Source organism: Typopeltis vanoorti, chromosome 12 (genome assembly GCF_054136105.1).
Source record: "Typopeltis vanoorti isolate ZY-2024b chromosome 12, IOZ_Tvanoo_1.0, whole genome shotgun sequence".
In the NCBI taxonomy this organism is placed as follows: domain Eukaryota; kingdom Metazoa; phylum Arthropoda; class Arachnida; order Uropygi; family Thelyphonidae; genus Typopeltis; species Typopeltis vanoorti.
The window spans coordinates 56,640,276-56,659,211 of NC_143560.1; the positions used below are offsets into that span (position 1 = coordinate 56,640,276).

At 35.7% G+C, this 18,936-nt stretch overlaps 1 protein-coding gene across 6 annotated transcripts in view; it reads right to left on the reverse strand.

The window, feature by feature from the left end:
- The window catches only part of LOC150100807 (uncharacterized), a 48,943-nt gene extending 34,089 nt beyond the window's left edge, over nucleotides 1-14,854 (reverse strand). The window contains exons 1-2 of one of the 6 annotated variants that reach the window (XM_090401765.1): nucleotides 14,745-14,854; nucleotides 1,271-1,429 (exon numbers count right to left, since the gene is read on the reverse strand). In XM_090401765.1, the coding sequence (XP_090257891.1) occupies nucleotides 1,271-1,406 (136 nt within the window). In that variant the 5' untranslated portion in view covers nucleotides 1,407-1,429; nucleotides 14,745-14,854. The other 5 variants (XM_090401764.1, XM_090401763.1, XM_090401762.1 and 2 more) reach the window with 5 other exon arrangements.
- Between the last annotated feature and the right edge of the window lie 4,082 nt (nucleotides 14,855-18,936).

Here is an 18,936-nt window from a genome sequence, read left to right on the forward strand (position 1 = left end):
ATGCTTTGGTATGGCTTTAGTATTTGAGGTGGTTATTTGAGATTAGTTAGAATTAAACCAAGTCTAGTGCGTCTCTTCTCTGGCTGGTTGTTTTGTGAAGTAAATCCGAGTTTCTTGGATGAAAATTCTTCTGCCTCCGTACGAGACTTTACCATTATTAACTAACCATTCGAAAAGCTCTTATAATAAGTCCCCCCCCCCTCCCGGATTACATTCAAATTTAAGTCTGTCGAACCGAAGGAAAGACATCACACCTTCATGGAGAATGCGCTCTCGAGAGTAGTTCATTTTGCGTTGCTTGATACCCAATGCAACGTTATGCACTTATACCATAGTACCATAGAATGAACTGTTTTGCATGATGCTGAAGAATGCAGTGTTGCAAATAGAAATGCTATTGCAAACTCGGAAAGAACTGGTCGTGCATGCAGAGCGGCCATACAATTTTGTTACATCTGAATTTAAAGTTTAAAAATGGAAATTACTTTCAGGCCCGATTAACATGATCACTGCACTTTTATGCTAGAACAAATGTAATAACACTCTTTGGAAGAACATTGAACGGAATTTGCTCCAGGAGTAGATGCTGGTACTTTTCTGAACAGTTAAGCTACTTACAAAAGCAGTACCATAGAAAATTACTATTTTCCAAGTCGTTAATGAGTTTAAAGATAACGTGCTTGCATATCTTCCTGGCTCACCGAAACATGCCCAAACACCACTGAATGAAATTCACTAAACATTCAGCAGAAGTTGAAATAATTAAGTGAACACTAATTTCCAATGCGCACTCTGTTCCTCTGTAAAATGTCTCGACAAATTCCACATAACCATCAAAACTGAGTCTACAACTTTATTGTAATACATTCAAGACTCAGCGATCCAAAAATTACTAACTGTTCAACAATATAAAGTTACAAACGCTGGTGTATTATGGATACTCAGGACTAGTTGACTAATTTTAAGTAGCGCACAACAGTCAAACCATTCTGTTATGATTTTGCTAAAGCGATTCTTGCAATTTGTGTCCTGAAAACTACCTCCAGATGATCAATAAGACAATTACTACTTCTCTTATACTACACATAAATTCAAATTCCTTATGCTATGCATTAATCGCTACTAGTACGTACTCCTGTGCATAGCCACCACTAAGCAGAACCACACGCATCATTTTTCTTTGGTACTTTAGCAATATCATCAGCATAATAGTGAAAATCAAATAATGAAAGATTATTAATTTAATGAAATTTATTCAAAGGTTACTTACAGCCGCGTGTAAACACCTTGGCTTTCTGGTTTTCTTCATTGATGGAAGAGTTCGACGAGTTGTACACGGGAGATGATTTATCGGAACCAGCAGGTACATTGATTGTGTAAATTGTATACTTTTGAGAACGCGGCATCTTCTTTCGAAAAGAACCTGAAACTAAAAATATCCGCTTTTAAAACTACAGCTCTGCTTGGTTGCAGCATGGAAACGGGTAGTTCAAAACTAATACAACTTGTTTTATAGACACGGAGACTCAAGAATGGGTATTACCTTAGAAAACACAAAGGAGAGAAGGATATTCTAAACATGCCATTTTGACAAGTTTGAACAGTTACTGTCATCATAATATTCAAAAGGTCACTAAGTCTTGTTTGGGTCTACCGAAGTATAACTGCTGGTAAACAGTACAAAGTAAGGAGTTTAACCTTTGCACGGAATGTACAAGATAAGTAATGCCATTCATCCCCGTATGAAAGTACTTTTTCCGAAGCGTTTACAGTAAGTTAGTCACCACTTGATAGCAAATGCTTTTAACTAGCAGATACTACTTTAACAAACGGAAAGTTAGTTATTTAGGGTTGATGCACGTGTAGTTGTGCAGCCGTTATTTGTAAGATAATTTGGTAATATGTAGGAATGAATTCGTGTCGTAAATTTCTTTTGTATAATGTTGTAATAGAAATCCGAGGTAACTGAGTCATGTAGGCAGCAATAAAGAAAATAAAATACTGTTCTAAATGCTAAGTATAGTCTTAAGGGCAAATGGACTTTAGATGTTCCTGAAATCACATGTAACAGTAACCTTAGTAGTACTGCATCTTGGGTTGCAATTCTTGAGGATCATGCCTAAATTAAGGCTGTGAGGCGATATTACTATATGATGATTGCATATCTTCTAGGGCTGATTTTTATACTGCAAGCTTGAAGTTTCGAGATAGTTTCCCTTACATATCCATGGGCGTGTGTTTGCAGGAATATGAACATATGGAAGTTCATACCCAATCTCACAGCAGTATATTTAATGCTTTTATTATATGCTATGTAATAAAAGTGCATTCTTCTTAAAGCTGTCTTGCATTTTCATTCCTGTATCACTTATTGTATGCAGGAAACAGAAGTAATATACCTTTCTAAGAACAACCCTGTCTAACCTATCCTCTCTACTTCTGTTCTTTGGAATCATTGTAGACCAAATGAATAGCGTCTCGATTTTCTAGCAGTTTGGATGTAGATTCGAATCCTACTGTGGGTATGGATGTGTAAGTGTGGTACCACATTTTCGTCGTCCAGTTTGTGACGATCATTCTTATTGGACACCTGGAGAGAAGAAGAAAAAAAAATGTTTAGTCTCCAGAGCAGGATTTCTAGAATATCTAACCCTAATCCACCCAAGTTATTAAACGTGTGATAGGTTTATGCCATTTTGTGGGTGGAATTCATATATAAGAAGAATATCACTACTTTTGAAGGATTTGACATTTCTAGAAATAACCGACATCCATAGAATGAATATGAACGTTAAGTAATAATTCATTGCTATTTTCAATTTATGCCTCTACTTTTCCTTTGCATGCTACTATTACAAGGTTAAAAAATATACAGCACCAAGAATTGTGTGTGTGTATGAGAGAGAGGCTGTCTAACTTCCTAGGATTCTAAATGTTTGGAATAAACTGCATTTCATGAAAAGTTTATCCCATTTCTTAATTTCTTTCATGACAATGAGAAAAAACTTTCAATTTTTTTTTTTTTTTTTTTTTTTTTTTTTTTAATATAAGGAAAGGGATTAGAATAATGGGAAGGTATTAGTTCCGCGAGTTCGAAGAAGAGAGAATGGAATTCATCTCATTCCAGTTCGGGGGAACATGATGGCCATAGAAATGCCTGTATAGAAAGAGGTCAGCACAATGAACATGTATAAATAGATATCCAGTCGGTTCATCGATTACCTCAAAAAAAGGAAAAGAGACAGTTTCCTCGCCCTCCCGTCGTGGTATACTTATGCAGCATTTCTAAAAATGCTGCTGCTGATTAGAATAGGATGGATATTTATTATGTATTTTAAAAAAGGTATCACCCGAGTGTGAGAACATTATTTTGTGCTACAAACAGAATCTTTAGAATCAACACAAAGGGGAAACGTTATCGTTTGCAAATTAGAGAAAACTCAACCTTACTTAACAAGTTATTTCCAATCTTATTTAATTATAAAATTATCCAATCTCCAGTAATAGGAGGGGGAAACATTTTTTGGAAGAAAATGTGACCGAGTTTTACCAGGATTAAAGAGTTTTTCTGTTTGAAACACAGAATCTTGTTTTACATTGATTAAAAACCATACACACACACGATACTCAATTTAGGGATGCTGTTATTAGGAGATGTTAAAGGGAATAAGCACTTGCAAAGTTTTTTTCCCCTTAAAGAAAAGTTAGCAGTAGACACTGTGCCTAAGACATGGAATGCCGCTTCTGAAAATTTCTCATTCACTCAGAACGCATTTTTCATAGCTAAAATCCAAGCATTCAAGAAAAACAACTGATATCGTAAACAACAAAAATATTCCTATCTAGTCCATCCCCTTAAAAACATTTCAGGATAAGGTTCTGGAGTCACTGGAGATGCTCACACATCTCAGTAGAGACCTCCAGGGAATCGGGCCTCATCGAAGGGGACCCAACATACTACTGCACCAGCTGTCATACTTGTTTTTAAATTCATTTTACTTGCACATCCGAATTCAGTGGCAGTCCCTTCCAATCACACCACTCTATGCGGTGAGATTTAGGGAAACCTAAATCTCACCGCTTTCTTCATAGCATTCATTATTGGCTTCCAAGGATGCCTGTTCGTCCTTTCCCCACTCTATATAAAATGAAAAATTCCATCGATTGAAATCATGTACCGCCCTTTTAGAAGGTTGTAAGTCTCAATTATAACACTCCTCTTCCTCCTGTTTACTAGCGTCTGCAGTCTACAAATTATCGATTGTCTTCAATCAGCATAGTCTTTTCCACTCTTCGCCACAATCCTGATAATATTTTAACTCTCCTTTGCACTTTCTGCACTGTATCAAATTCACCACGCAACCAGGAGACCAGACCTACACACAATAGTCCAAGTGGGATCTTATCCATCCAAAGCCTTGTACAGAGGCAGAGTGGCTTCCTTATCTTATATCACAAAGGATAATTTCAATGTTGAAATGACGTATGAGTTGTATTTGCAATCTTTGCTATATGGCCCTTGAAGTTCAACTTCCTATCTACTAAAACTCAGATCCCTAATCTCATCAGTATGGTGTAGCATAATCCCACCAGTATAATATGGCATTGGATATCCAATCACTCCGAGGTGTATGCCTTTACATTTGCTGCAAGTACCTCATGCCAGCCGCATTCCCGATTACCCTGCCTGTTATATTTGCATCATCAGCAAATAAGCTATGTCGCATTTCAAATGTCGTTAATGTACAGATTGAATAACAATAGACCAATTACTGATCCTTGTAGAAACACCATTGATTACCTTAAATCTTGCAGAACTCGCATCCCCCCACATACCACTTTTTGATATATCAGTCAACCGTCCTCTTATCCACGCCAATAATTTAATCCAATCTCATATTCTCCAATTTATGAAACGGTCTTCGGTGGTTTATTCTGTCTTAGCAAAATCGAAAAGTATCACGGGGTATCTAAATTAGTGTAACATTATTATAGAATGTGAGCAAATTGCTCAAACATTACGTTCCCTTAGTAAACCCATGCTATTCATCCCACAAAGATTCTCTGTGGAGACCCATTTTCGAATGCGAACTCTAACCAACTTTTCCAGTCTTCACTATTACCACTCCAGATATAATGACAGATCGATTGTTGGATATATCATTCTTTGCACCACCGTATTGCAGTAGGATTACCATGCATTCTTTCCACTCCTGCTGAATCTTCCCTGTTCTGAGTCTCAAATTATTTAATCTGGTCAAAGGAAAAGACAGTTCACAGCTGAACACTCATCATCCGCGCTGATATCCCTTCAGTCCCCATCGCCGAATTCTTATTCAGTTTGTGCAACAGTTCTAATACCTCCTCCACATACACCTGAGTTTCTTCATCCGCATAGAAGTAGAAGTTCACTGCTACCGTGAAGAGGTAGCAGTGAACTCAATGTTGTATACACCAGGTTGATAGCTTTTAGCAAAATGGGCACTTATTAGTTGAACAACCTCTTTTGCATCTGTCACCATCTGCATTTAGTAATTATTCTTTCGTATTCATTCTTTCTTTAACTTGCAACAGAACGATAGAAGTCTTTGGAGTTGTCTTTAGCTTGCAAAGTCAGTTTCGTTTTATAGACAGCTTTCTAGACAACAGTTTTGATTCTGTCCTGTTCCTTATTTTCATAATTGACTTTCTTATGCGCACAGTGTTCCTTTCACGTCATTTTCTTACGAATTTCTTGCTCAATAAGATTACACATTCATTTCACTCCTATCCTATTTATTTTTTGAACTCTAGGGATACATTCCCATATTTCATCATTTAAGTATTTTTTTAAATGATTCCCATGTCGATAGTGCATTCTCCCCCATTGAACAACTGATACCATGGCGCTGAATTCAGCATACTCCTCAGTTGGTTATAATTTCCTGCTTTATAGTTTTAGCATGTAACGTTTTCTGAATCGAACATTCCTAAAAAATAAGCCACTTCTCAAATGAATACAGCATGATCGCTGTCACCAACCAGAAGCAGCATATGTCCTTAACTCAAGCCCTCTGACACTTGAATGAAATCTAACACTCTTTGAGCTCGCGTTCATCTGTCACATGCTACCTGAGCAAGTTGTTTCGCAACAACAATAAATTCAGTTTTTTTTTTTCTCGTGAGACTTTACTGCTACCCAATCAATGGTTGGATAATTAAGATCCCCAATTAGGATTGCTCTTTTCGCACCATCATCTTTATTTGGGATACATTTCTTCGTCATTAGCAACTGATGCACCACGTCTATAACACCACCATACCATGTATAACTACTCGTTAGACTCCACCTCACACCAGATGGCTTCAAACTCACCACATGAAAAATAGTTGCTATACACATTGTATCCTTTTAATTTTATAGCTTCTCACCATTCCTCCCACGATACCAGTTAATGCCTGCTTCTGACACGTCTCACTTATGCATACAATCTGAGGTCCAACATATTGACCAAGGCAACAAACTCTACCCTTTTGTTTCTGATATTTCTAGTATTCTTGTATAGACATAAATTATCTGCAGTCTGCGTGACACAGTTGTACAACTTGCAGATCTGTATTTATCTTGTGTCTTATTTATACAGACATCTTTTGCACATGCTTGATATGTCCAAATCGGATGAACGCAAAATGGTTGTTTTCTCTCCTCTACAATTTCCATGATAATTCCTATTCCTAACATTAATAGTTACATAACATTGTCGCTCTTACATATAGCTTCTCACCATTCCTCCCATCGTAATTTAGTTTCCCCTGACTGTATTAGGTCTCATACCAATTAATAATTTTTCAAGACTTGATGCCAAACGCATTCAGGTGTAGTTCGGTCCTCTTATACAAATCCATTATTCACTCAATCTCACTCCATTCCTTCTACACAGCTTACGCATCGATTCGTTTGCCATCATAGCCCTTCTGAATTCATGTTTATCATATCGAGGTAATATAGTGACGATTTTCACTTTCCACTCTCGCTTCTTCCAACAACACTTTCATATCCACTGATGTTGAACTTTCGGATAGTTAAGTCGTCTGTACCTACTAGAATTGCGATTTCTTTTGTTTTTCTGTTTTTCAGCTGTACGGGCTATAATTTTAATTTTTATTCCTGGAAAAACTGAAGTTATAACCCACTCATGAATAGAACGTTTGATGATAGTCACCATACCAAATAATACCCTTTTTACAATCAACGTTTCTTACCTGATTTTCGTTACGCACTAACTTACCCGATTTCGTGCTTTTGTTTATTTTGCTGCTTACTTTTCTTATTCCCCTCCCCATATTCTTTTAAAGGCCTCCCGATTTACTGTAATTCCCATGTCGTCTGTCTAATAATCTGCTGTAACTTTGCGATTTTGGAAGTTAAATCATTTTCAATATCCTCCTTAGCGGCAAGCCTTCTTATTCTCGACCTAGTGTTCCGTTTCTTGTGCCATTTTGGCGCTATTTAAAACTGTATTTAATGTTGCAATATCCTAATCAAAATGTTATAAAACACTAATTTTCTAAGGAAAGAAACAATAAAAACAGATCACTATGATTATCAATATGTGCACTGAAACGTAAAGATTTCAGTAGTAATATAATATAGTAGGATATAAATGTATCAGTCCGAAGTAACTTGTTGCTGAATATCTAAATTATCTCGCCTCTCCCCATATTTAGTTACTTCCGCTGAAGTATGGCTACTGCCCGGATGTTATTTACGATGCACAGATCATGGGTCATCATTTCTGCCACTCCTTTCCTTAGCTATATTTGAATTAACTGGCTGTGAATATGGGATGTTAGTTAAATTCATATCTTTACAAAACTGATAGTAAAATACCAATAATTACTTCCGAATGAAAGTAATGAAAATAACTAAAATAAAATTTACACTATACGTGCACGTGATAACGAAGAATCACTTGCAAATGGAGGACAACATGATCAGAGTGTATAGTAAACTTTGCAACAATTTACAGTTGTAGATTTTGGCAATTAGTTAAAAGAATCCTCGTTTTATTTATTTATATTTCTTCTGCATCGAGAAATATAAAAAGCAAAAAATCAACTGCGAGAAGGAACGAGTGAATGAAAACATTTGAAAATAACAGGTTGAACCAAAAGAAAAAAAATTAGAGGTTCAGTTTAAAAATCTAGAAAATATTTAAGATCATACTGTAAAATTCCTCTTTTTAATAAGTGTTTACTATTTAGTTTCAAAATTGAAAAGTTAATCAATAAAGGGGGAAAGTAAGTGTTAGATAATAAATCTGCTTCCCTACTCACATTTTTCCATTTTGCCTTGTGTGTGATATTCGTCTTCCTGAAGCGAAGAACTGGTATTAAAAAACATGGAAACTTATCCATGCACTTTGGCATATAAAATGCATCCAGTGAAGTCTGGATCTGTCGTGTTCATAGATAAATATAATGAAAAGTAAGAAGATTATCTCCGCAAGTACTTTTTTTTTAATAACATCCAATATTTCCTTTTCAGCTTTACTCAGATTCCTCTTAAATTGTCCGAGCTGTATAAATATTTCTCAGAATATGATATAATCTGTATAAAGGCGTTAAATCTAAGTTTTCTTTCCAAGTTGTGTATTACAATATTTATGGAACGGTGAAAAAAACTTCCCCCCCCCCACAAGATCACAGATCTATAACATGTCTTATGTGCAAGTAGTTAAAGGGAAAAAATAGAATCGATTTTTATACTTTTCAATCAGATAACACTTCAAATGGAAAACCTTGTTTTAGTTCATTTTGCCTGTACTTTATTTTAAACTAGAAATTGGAACAATTGAGCTTATTATGGTGCCTTCTACCATTTCATATTCATCAAGGAAACTCAAACGACAGGGCGTTGATTAAAAGAAGTACATGTTGATTGTTCAGAAAAAATTTTAAGGCGTCAACAGTAATGCAGAGTTGAGAATAGTTCTGCGATACAAACGATACTGTTGATAAATGATTACTTTGATTCTCTGGTCAAAATTGCTATTCTGCAGTTTATGGACATTTTTAGAAGAATTTATTTAGAAATAGTACGAATTTTCGGGATATCCCAGTAATCAATATCAGAGCTAAATCTTGAAAATAAAATTCAGGGTTAATAAACTCAATGTTTCCTTCCTACTCCCACAGTCAGTTACTCATGAAAACATTAGCAAGATTAGCTAGCACTAATCAGCTAAGGATAATCACCATCAACTAAGCATAACAAAATGCAGATGCTAATTTCTATTTGACTAAGCAAATTGACTATCTTCATATTTCAAAGACTGAGATGAAAAGCAGAGCATTGAATTATTATTGGATCTTTGGTTATCCCGTTGTTATCCAACTATCCTGATTCGAATCTCATAATTATAGCGAGTCATCTTTAATACAAATCATAAACAATTACTTACGTTCTTTTTGTCCAACTGTAAATAGCTTATTCATATTTGATTATTTAAAAATTTTCGTTCGTTAAAAAAACCCAGTCATTTTAAGGATAAATAAGACCATTTAGTAATTTCATATTCACCACTTGAACGGTTTCGTTCTGTAAGTGGGGCGAAAAACAAACAGTGAGGTACCAACCTCCAGCATCCTTCAAAGAAATGACTAAGTTCTTGGAAAGGAAATAAACGGGAAATGTCGTCGGTATTCAGTAGAGCATAACAGATGATACGACTACATCTGATCGTGTCACATGACAGGCGTAGATGATGCCGATTATTCCAAACTGCTCGCATGTAATATAATCGTCTAAATAAGCAGGCATGTCAGAAACAAAACTCTGACCGGATGCGTGTTTTACAAATTTAGATTAGAATGAAGCACGAATCAGATTTCTCAAAGTCGATTAAAATAGAAAACTGATTAGTTGACGTGCTATCCAGGTCGTTCCTTTCTACATAAAACAATCCTAGCCTACACAATTGTCATTATAACATTACTATAGTGAATTCAAAGTAACACTCGGATTTAAATAATATATGTGAACAGTTAAACATTTTGTCATCTGATGCATGCCGCAGCATTGCAGCCATCGAACTAATTTATTACGACTTTGGTTGGATGAGATATTTTCCCAATGTTAATCACCTATATTCTTCATTGCCTAAGAGTACGAGTGATTAACGGGTAGTCTACAAGTCAGTGTCCTCCGTATCATTGCCAGAATTCGTTGCGTTGTCCTCACAATTTTGGCAATAAAAAAATTAGCTAACGCCTTTCATTCCCTTATAAAGAGGCCGTTTTAGCAGTATCTAGTTTGGAGACTAAGTGGGCAGTGGAGTAGCCCACTGGCTGCCAAGACCATCACTAATTTTAAGTAGCATCCAGCGAAGAGACGGCTATAAAGCGCCGCCATCTCGTAGTCTCTAACTCTCACACAAAATTTTTAATGTTTGGGTTCTACGGTCGATTTTCTCAAGTTTATGGGATGAAAAAACCGCGTTTTCAGGAGGAAAAAAAATTCGCTTTCCTGTGCCAGAGATCGTTGAAGAAATATTGTTGTATTGTCAAACGACCGTAATTTTATTTACTTTCCTGCTCTTCTAGACACCATCCTGAAAAAATACCGTTGGTGGATGTAGTAGAATTAAGTAATAGGGAAGACGAGACGGTTAGATGTGGTGCAGGTAGAAAAGCCTTTCCTCAATATTTTATTTTGCATCCAGTGGTCTCTCACTCACACACAGCTAAATGGATATTAACGAGCTAGAAGTTCTTGCAGGAGTCTTTCCTAATTAGCAAAATAATCGTGCGGTGCATCCTGATTTTGGCATTTAAAAGTTATTGAAATCTAAAACTTGCAGAAATGAACCTTGGAAAGCGTTTAATACACTTCGGTATCATATTAGCTACATTTTCAAAAGCCTTCTTTGGGTCATTATTTATTGGACTCATTAATCGTTTCAGTTATTGATTAGATTATATTCTCGTATTAAACGACTTAGTAAGCGAAATCGAAGATAATTTCCATCAAAAGAATTCAATATATAATTTTTGAGCAACTGAAAACAAAGAATGTCGTTGTAGGCAATAAATTGCTTGACAGATCACAAGAGATCCTTGAACCATATGATCTTCAAGATCACGACAATTTGATTCGTTTTATTATAATTTTCTGCTGGAAGACAGTTACAATAGCTCCTGATGTCACTACAGAAGTGTTTCTTGTTAATGTGTAAGATGAAGATTTGAAATTTAACAAAAACAATCTGGATAGTTATCGTTAAAATAGACACCTTTGAACCTCGTGAAATCTTTGTCGATAAACTCTGTTGTAGCTTATCTATTTGTATTATCAGTTCTTTCTTGTAAAACATTGACAGTCATCTGTTTTTCAAGCAGAATTTATACTTGCCGTTTTTAATTTTATCGTCTTATTCAGCAAAATAATCTTAGACGCCAATGTCACATCACTGAAGCTACTGGGGTGATTCTTTGATTAGGTTTCTCTGAAAGTCTCCCCCTCCCCATGTTGGGTGTGGTATACTGACGGATTGCCTTTATGCAGGCAATATGAAAATTGCTGCTAAATTATGACAGTTTGTGCAACTGCATATTTTTAGCTGAATTTTTGAAAGTTTAGGATACCTTTTAGCTTCCCAGAATCCCAACTAAACATTCGACCTTGAGGGTTCCTCTTAATCACTGTTGAAAACTCCCAATTCATAACTTTCATTACATAATTTGATTAAACTATTCGTTATATAATAGAAAATACTTTGAAACAGAATATCAAATGACAACGGGGAAAAAATTGCAAGATAGAAAAACAAAATGAACAAGCAACTACATTGTGGAAGTTACTGCCATGAACACATTGCATTTGACGTGTTCCAACAATTCCGGAAGTGCCGGTGCGGAAGTGTAACGTCACTTTGACCTTCTTTCATTCATACCGGAAAGCGAATCGCGCTTGTCAAATAATGATTGTTAATAATTAAAATGAATAGTTTAACTCTGACATCTAAATTAAATCAGAGACGTAGAGTTTAAGAGATGGAGGAAGAGAGTTTTGTTAGGCTAGGGAGATGGTAGTGGCGCAAAAATGCCAATGGATCCAGGATTTATCTCAGACTAGATATATAATTTTTGTTCGCCCATCAGTAATTCCCAGAAAATTTTACTTCTAGCTGCAATGCTCCGTTTCCATATTTTGGTCAAATTTTAAATACAATTACATTTTAAATTCAATTCTTCTATTTTAAAAAAAAAAAGTATATTTAATTGATATACTTTTGCTCCGTATAATTAGAAAAGTCGGAAACTGCTTTCAACCGCCAGGGTTTAACGATCTCCTTTCGTATCAGAATTAAACTGCATGGCACCCCCATCGAGTCCTAGGATTTTATTGATATGCTATTTGGCCGGTTTGCCTACGGGAGAGATAGAAATCCTGTTACTTCCATAATAACAGCCTTTTTCCAGAGGGAGCAGAGTTTTTTCCCTTCCGAAAACTGATTTTTTTTTTTTTTTTTAAATCTAGCATATTGGTATATCGCGCCCTTCGATTGGAAAAACGGCCCAAGTTCGATTCACGTCGTTACGAGAGGAATCTTCATATGGACTTTTTCATTTGAAAGCGAGTTAGCCGATTTTATGCAGGGATAGTAGGGTTTTTCCCCTCCCGGAAACAGGGTTTTTCATCCCGCATACAGGATACACGCAATTTACAGACGAAAATTACTGTTGTCGGCTTTGATAATTGTGTATAGTAGGAGAGATGAGACAGTTAGGTGTGTGTGTGTGTGTGTGTGTAGCGGAGTGGAATAGAGTAGAGTAGAGTGTCCTCCAGCGATGAGTCCTTCGAATATAAGCAAATCAACCAGAGAACCGCAAAAAGCAGACAAAAATAGTGAACGGATGATGCAGCATGAAAATGGTGAATAGTATGTAGAAGGAGAAGAAGTGGTGTAAACCAGCGTTTCTTTAGACTGCAGAACCCTGCATAAAAATTATTTTCCGAAGAACGCCAATGAAAATTTTCATAAAAAATTATCAAAATAAAGGAATTATGACAGTGAATTGTTCGTTACCTGCAAAATATTTTAAATCACGAAAACATACGACACATAGAATTACTATTTTATGATCATTGACAGGGTGGGTTGTAAGATAGCCCTCTTGCGATATGTCCTCGAGGTATCGCAATGAAAATCGAACTTAGTTCTTTTTCGACAGAAGGGTTGTTCTCGCTTAATTCTTCGAGCCGCGTTATGAATACACTACATATGCATTCTAAAAGCATGTTATTAAACCATTTATTTAAATTAGTTATGGATTGAAATGCCGTTGTAAAACAAACATATTTCGTGTTCATGCCAGGTGTGGTTTGTACGAAAGAAGTCTGCCGAAAGTATTGCCGTCAGCCCTGAGAGCTTCAAGCAAAGTTATATTTATTATCCCCCCCCCCTCCACACACACACTTAATCGCTTCCTCAAATTTTGAGATCAACGAAAAAGAATGTACATTCTGGTAGGGCCACTATATTTCTAAATTAACTTTTTTTTAATGCAAACGTAAAATAATGCTGTATTTTATGATTCAATGCTGCTACCTTCTGCCTCTTTTTTCCAATATCAGCAAATAGGAAGAAATTAGCATTTAAAAGTTCCAGGAGAGAAAACATTTCGTGGATAGTTTGATCATATATACACAGCCCTCCGATAAGAAAACAGTTTTATCTGATGTTCTATGTGTGCGAATATCATTACTGAAATATCGTCATATTGCTATTGTAATTATGTTTGGAGTTATTTTAATTAATCGCTGACGGCATTTAAAGTTCAGTTTACTGTTAAGCAAATTTTACGTTACGTCTCCAATAAACATTGAAATGTCAGGTTTGGTTTGAAACCTAGTATTTCAAATGCCTGCAGGTGAAGGGAATAAGTTCCTCACGTCGTCAGCACGCCTATTACTAGTGTTAGCTTCATGCATAGACCCCCCTCCCTTCCTCCTCCTCCCCGCAAAAAAAAAAAAAAAAAAAAAAAAAAACACAGAAACAGTCATAATCATTATAAACCGCGAAAAGGACTTTTTTTTTTCCTTTGAAGTTAACTGTAACGAGATGAATGTATGAAAAAAATATGCAGTTATTACAACAATGATACCCCTCCCTTTCCAATAAAACACGTCCAGACTGTTCACAGAATATGAAATTCGACGTTTATTACTGTTCTAGTATCCGTAATCTAGGCGATTTTATTTTCTTTTCCCCATTATAGAGCTACCTCAAAAACATGGCCTTTGTATCCTCTAAATAGTTGTGCAAGTGAGGGTGAACGCATTCCTGTTATTGGAGAATTAACCGCGAGTATTTTATTAATGTTACTATTTAAACCGGCTCATTTCTGCATGCGAACCATTTGTTTAACATTAAAAACGTATGAATAATAGAATAAGAACTACAAGATACTGAGAAATGCTTCCAACATTTTGGGCTTCAAAACTTCCAGGAATAAGAAACCTATATATATATTTTTGTTCTGCATAAATTATTTAAACACATGAATAGTTAAAGCGATCTGAATATTATAAAATAAGGGACGAATGATTCTGTTACTGTTCGCAATATGCTTTCGTCTCGTTATTAATGCATATTTAAACTAAAAATACTATCTTATGCAGTCACACAAGTTCGAAAAGAGAAACAACAGTGAGTTATATTTTAGAGAACTATAATTACTAAAGTATCGATTCAGCTTACCTGTTAGACGGATTATTGAAAACTAGCGACTCGCTTCTAGAAGTCAAATTTTTGTAAAAGAATATTCGGTTTCATTGGCATTTCTCTACGCTGTGTTTTCCCCTCAGCTTGTGATTTTAGCACCGCCTAGTGACTTGTCCCAGTTTTAATTGTGTATCATATTGTTGTACATAATTTAAAGAACATCAAAGAGTTTATTTCCTAGGCTTCTTAAATATAGGCAACGTTCTCGTGCAGAAATTCACTGCGGTGCCTTCAAAGGACCGTTAAGCTGCGAAAGAGACCGAGAACTGTTGAGTCAGGTTGAATTTGTATTCGTGTATATGTATAACAAATGACAACACGACAGTTAGCTGTGTTAATGAAATCGAATGATGGTGCATGTTCACAGTTTCTACAAAACGTAGAAGTTTTTTTTTGTTTGTTTGTTATTATTATTAAGTTTACACAAGTTTAAAAACATATATATATATACACACACAGTTGAATTTCTAGAAAGAATGGATGTGTGGAATTTATGGCTATTTTTTTTCCAGGTACTATCATTATACGTCAGATGTTATTTTAATTTATTTGAAATTATTTTAATGTGACGTTTGCATATTTTTATGTGTAAGTTTTATGCATACGTTTTTATTTTCACAAGAATTGAACAATTCAAGTTTATTTTAGATAATTCATACGATTTAAGTTATATTATTGCTGATTTTTAGTAGAAACACAAGTTTGTGCCAACGCGTATTCGATCTTCAACCAAGCAGCTGAAGACTCGACTCCCCCTCCCCTCTCCTGTCGTGGGTATGATGTTTTGTGAACGTTTACATAACTTCATCCAGGTGATAAATAAATTTCATCGCATCGTATGAGACTGCCATTCTGCTCATTGAAGGCCTAAAAAGCCTAAGGAAGTTTTATGTTTAGTCTCTAGAACGAAGTTTACGGATTATCTGATCTTTAGCTAACAGCATTTCGTGGGTGGGATTCGCAGAAAACTATAATGGAGCGGCTCTTTTTCTTGAATGTTTATTTACTTAAACTAGTGGTAGATCAAAAATATTGTATTTGAAGATCGGAACTATTCGCATCTAAGATGAGCACAGCGTCCCTAATTTTTTTGAAGTTTTTCAAATGTTAAGTTTGTTTTACAAACTTGTCGCGTTTCCTTCTAATTTTTCATTTTGCTTTGTACGCACTTAAAAAATTTAATTGAAATTATTTGCACTTGTATATTACATTACTCTGCACGATATTTTTTTATTAGAAGATCAACCTATTTCAGGGGAGAGTTGCAAGTTAGATAAGTCACTGTTCTCGAATTGAGAGTGGCCCGATCATCTCAGTTGATATATGTCACATTTATTTCCAATCAGCTCACGTCAACTACAACTTTAAACCAGGTCCTCATTTAAGTTAATACCAATTAAGTTAATTTAAGTTGATACTAATGGTGGTCAGCAGATGGCGTTGTGTAGATGATGATGATGACACAGTGGCGTTCTGTATAGTTGGTGAATTAAGTGGTGGAGACGGGGAGTTGTAGAGTGCCCTCCCAAGATGAGTTCTTTGGACGTGTTATTATTAATATTAATTGTTATTATTGGACATATTAATAATAATACGTTCTCATTCAGTTGGGTATCTCCTATTTAATTTTTACATCGGTGATATAGGAAATATATCAGTTGTTTTCCTAAAACACAAAACTGGTAAGAACAATAATTAATGAAGATATACTGATTCTCCAAGTTAAATAAACTGGCAATTTGAGACCACCAGTGTAATGGAGACCAAGTTTAAGGTCATACATATCCTAAGGGATGAAGAGAATATAAGTTGTGTACTACATTAATGGAACTGGACTGCAAAAAATTGATGCCAATAATTTGAGGTTGAAGATTTGAGGTTGAAGGTCACAGAACCCTAAAAGTAGCCAGGATAGCTCATAAGATTACTTGGATGGAATACGCTGACAAGCAAGGATAGAGAGGTTAAATATTAATCTTTTTAGGCTTTAATAATGGCACATCCAAACTTCTGCGCACAGATCTGATCGCCTGGATTCCTTGGGGGATGAGGAGGTGATGAAGCGCTTCAAAGACCAAGATTGTGTCAGGACTGTAAGATGCTCCTTATTGTGGATAGACTGAAGGAGCACTTGGAGATTAATGAATAGGTGAAGTGGGTTGCCAGAAGAGGTTGTGAGTGCTTCGACGGTAAATGAGTTCAATGAGAAGTAATTATAGATATTGTGCGAATAATGGCTAGTATGGGCCTCTCACGATGAGCCCTTGACTCCATGGAGATGCTCGAGAAAACAATGTGAAGAAAATGGCAAGTTTCAAGAAAACGTCATCCAGGTAGGAATTTACTTTTAAATCACTTCACATTTGAATTTCATATGTGCGGATTCCATGCTTTTATAAACGTCCATCCAGAACGATGCAACTTTTCCTTCAATTTTTCTCATGAAAATCCAAAAATTAGTTTAAGACTTAAAGCCTTAAATGCAAGCCTATCGTCAGAAAGGCGGAGGAATCCTGAATAGGTTGGACACCCAGAAGTCGTCTCGTCCTGACGATATTCGCTCCAATGATGCTCTGAACTTGTGTTCCAGAAACAACTATGCTGTTCAAAATTTACACGTTAGTCGACTTTTTTAATCTTACTTACCCTTTTGGCAAGGCAACAAGCCTATTCGAAAAAGGGTGACAATTCGGCCATTAACTGTTCATCCCATTGCTCTTACTTCAGTTGTTTCAAATTTTCATCTTGAACTTTTTTCACCAGGGTTAGGTCGACCAGCTCATTAGTGACTGGAAATTCAGAGCCTATTTCTAAATGTGGTGATAATGTTGACGATAAATTGCCGGTCTGTATCAGTGCACTGTTTCACCTCCCTCTTAGCGAGCCCACTTCACATTATCCACTTTCATTCCATCTACCTCTATTCTTGGAACAGTCTTCCTCACACTGTTTTCTCTAAGGGCTAAGTTATTCAGTCATGCTCGAAAGAATATTAACATGCTCCTTTTTTCTCCTCTTAATCGCCTAGATACATGTAGTACCTGGTATAGGTTCTATACCAGGTACTACATGTATAGAGGTACTACATTTATACGAGCGAGACTGGTATAAAATGGAAAAAAGAAAAGTATATATAATATCATCATTTATCGATTTTCCATCAAACTTTAATACACATATCCGTTGTTCCTGATTACTTGAAAAGTGTGTAATAAATTCGTTATATTAATCGCTATCATTATTTAATATTGGTAGTGATGCATATAATATTGAACTCTGAAACAAACATTAAAAATGTGCTACTCACGTGTTTGGTTTTTAATTAGTTTTAGTTCATACGGTATCTTTACTACAGAATATCGTACTTTTTTTAATTTTCGTTAATGAAATCTTAAATTTTAAGCGGCACTTAATTGACGTAATTGATGAACAGATCTTTCTGATTCTGCATGCGACATTGCATTTACTTACACGTTCATTGTTGTTAATTCCTGGATGTAATATAAATTTTAACTTTCTTGTCGTGTTACCTATATGAAATCTGTTATTCGTATTCGCAATCGTTTACCATTATTCTTGCTGTAGTTATTTCCATTTAAATCTCTCCTGTTATTTCTTTTTATGCTTCCGAGTTTGTTTGATATTTTATGGGAGGAATTTGCAATCCCTTCTCTTTGCTTAAATTCCAATTGGAGAATCAGGATATCTTAGTTTGGTGCCTCATCTTCCCCACTGTCGTGATCAGTGGCTTCCGAGCACCATTGACCAACAGAGTTATTCCACCGGTTACGTGGCTGCTACCAGAATAAGCCACCTAGCCGGACATATCAAGAGAGTTGTGTGTGTACACGCATATTTTCATTACTGTGCTCTAAGAACAGCCATTGGAAGTCCACATTTTTAGTGGAGCTAAACGTTCTATATCGATGAAATTAAAAAAAAATCAAGTATTGTCAATAGAAATAGATAAAAATTATAAGTTTTCGTGTAGTTTATTTAACATAAATCGTATTTTCGATGCAATTTCTGCTGGATATTTTAAAAAGCAATTGAATGTTTTCCACCCCCACTAGCTAGAAATCATTGGCCTAGCGAATCGGAGTATAATACATTTCTAAATCGGATGCTCATAATACACAGGAGAATACATTTTTGCACTTAGAGCTGC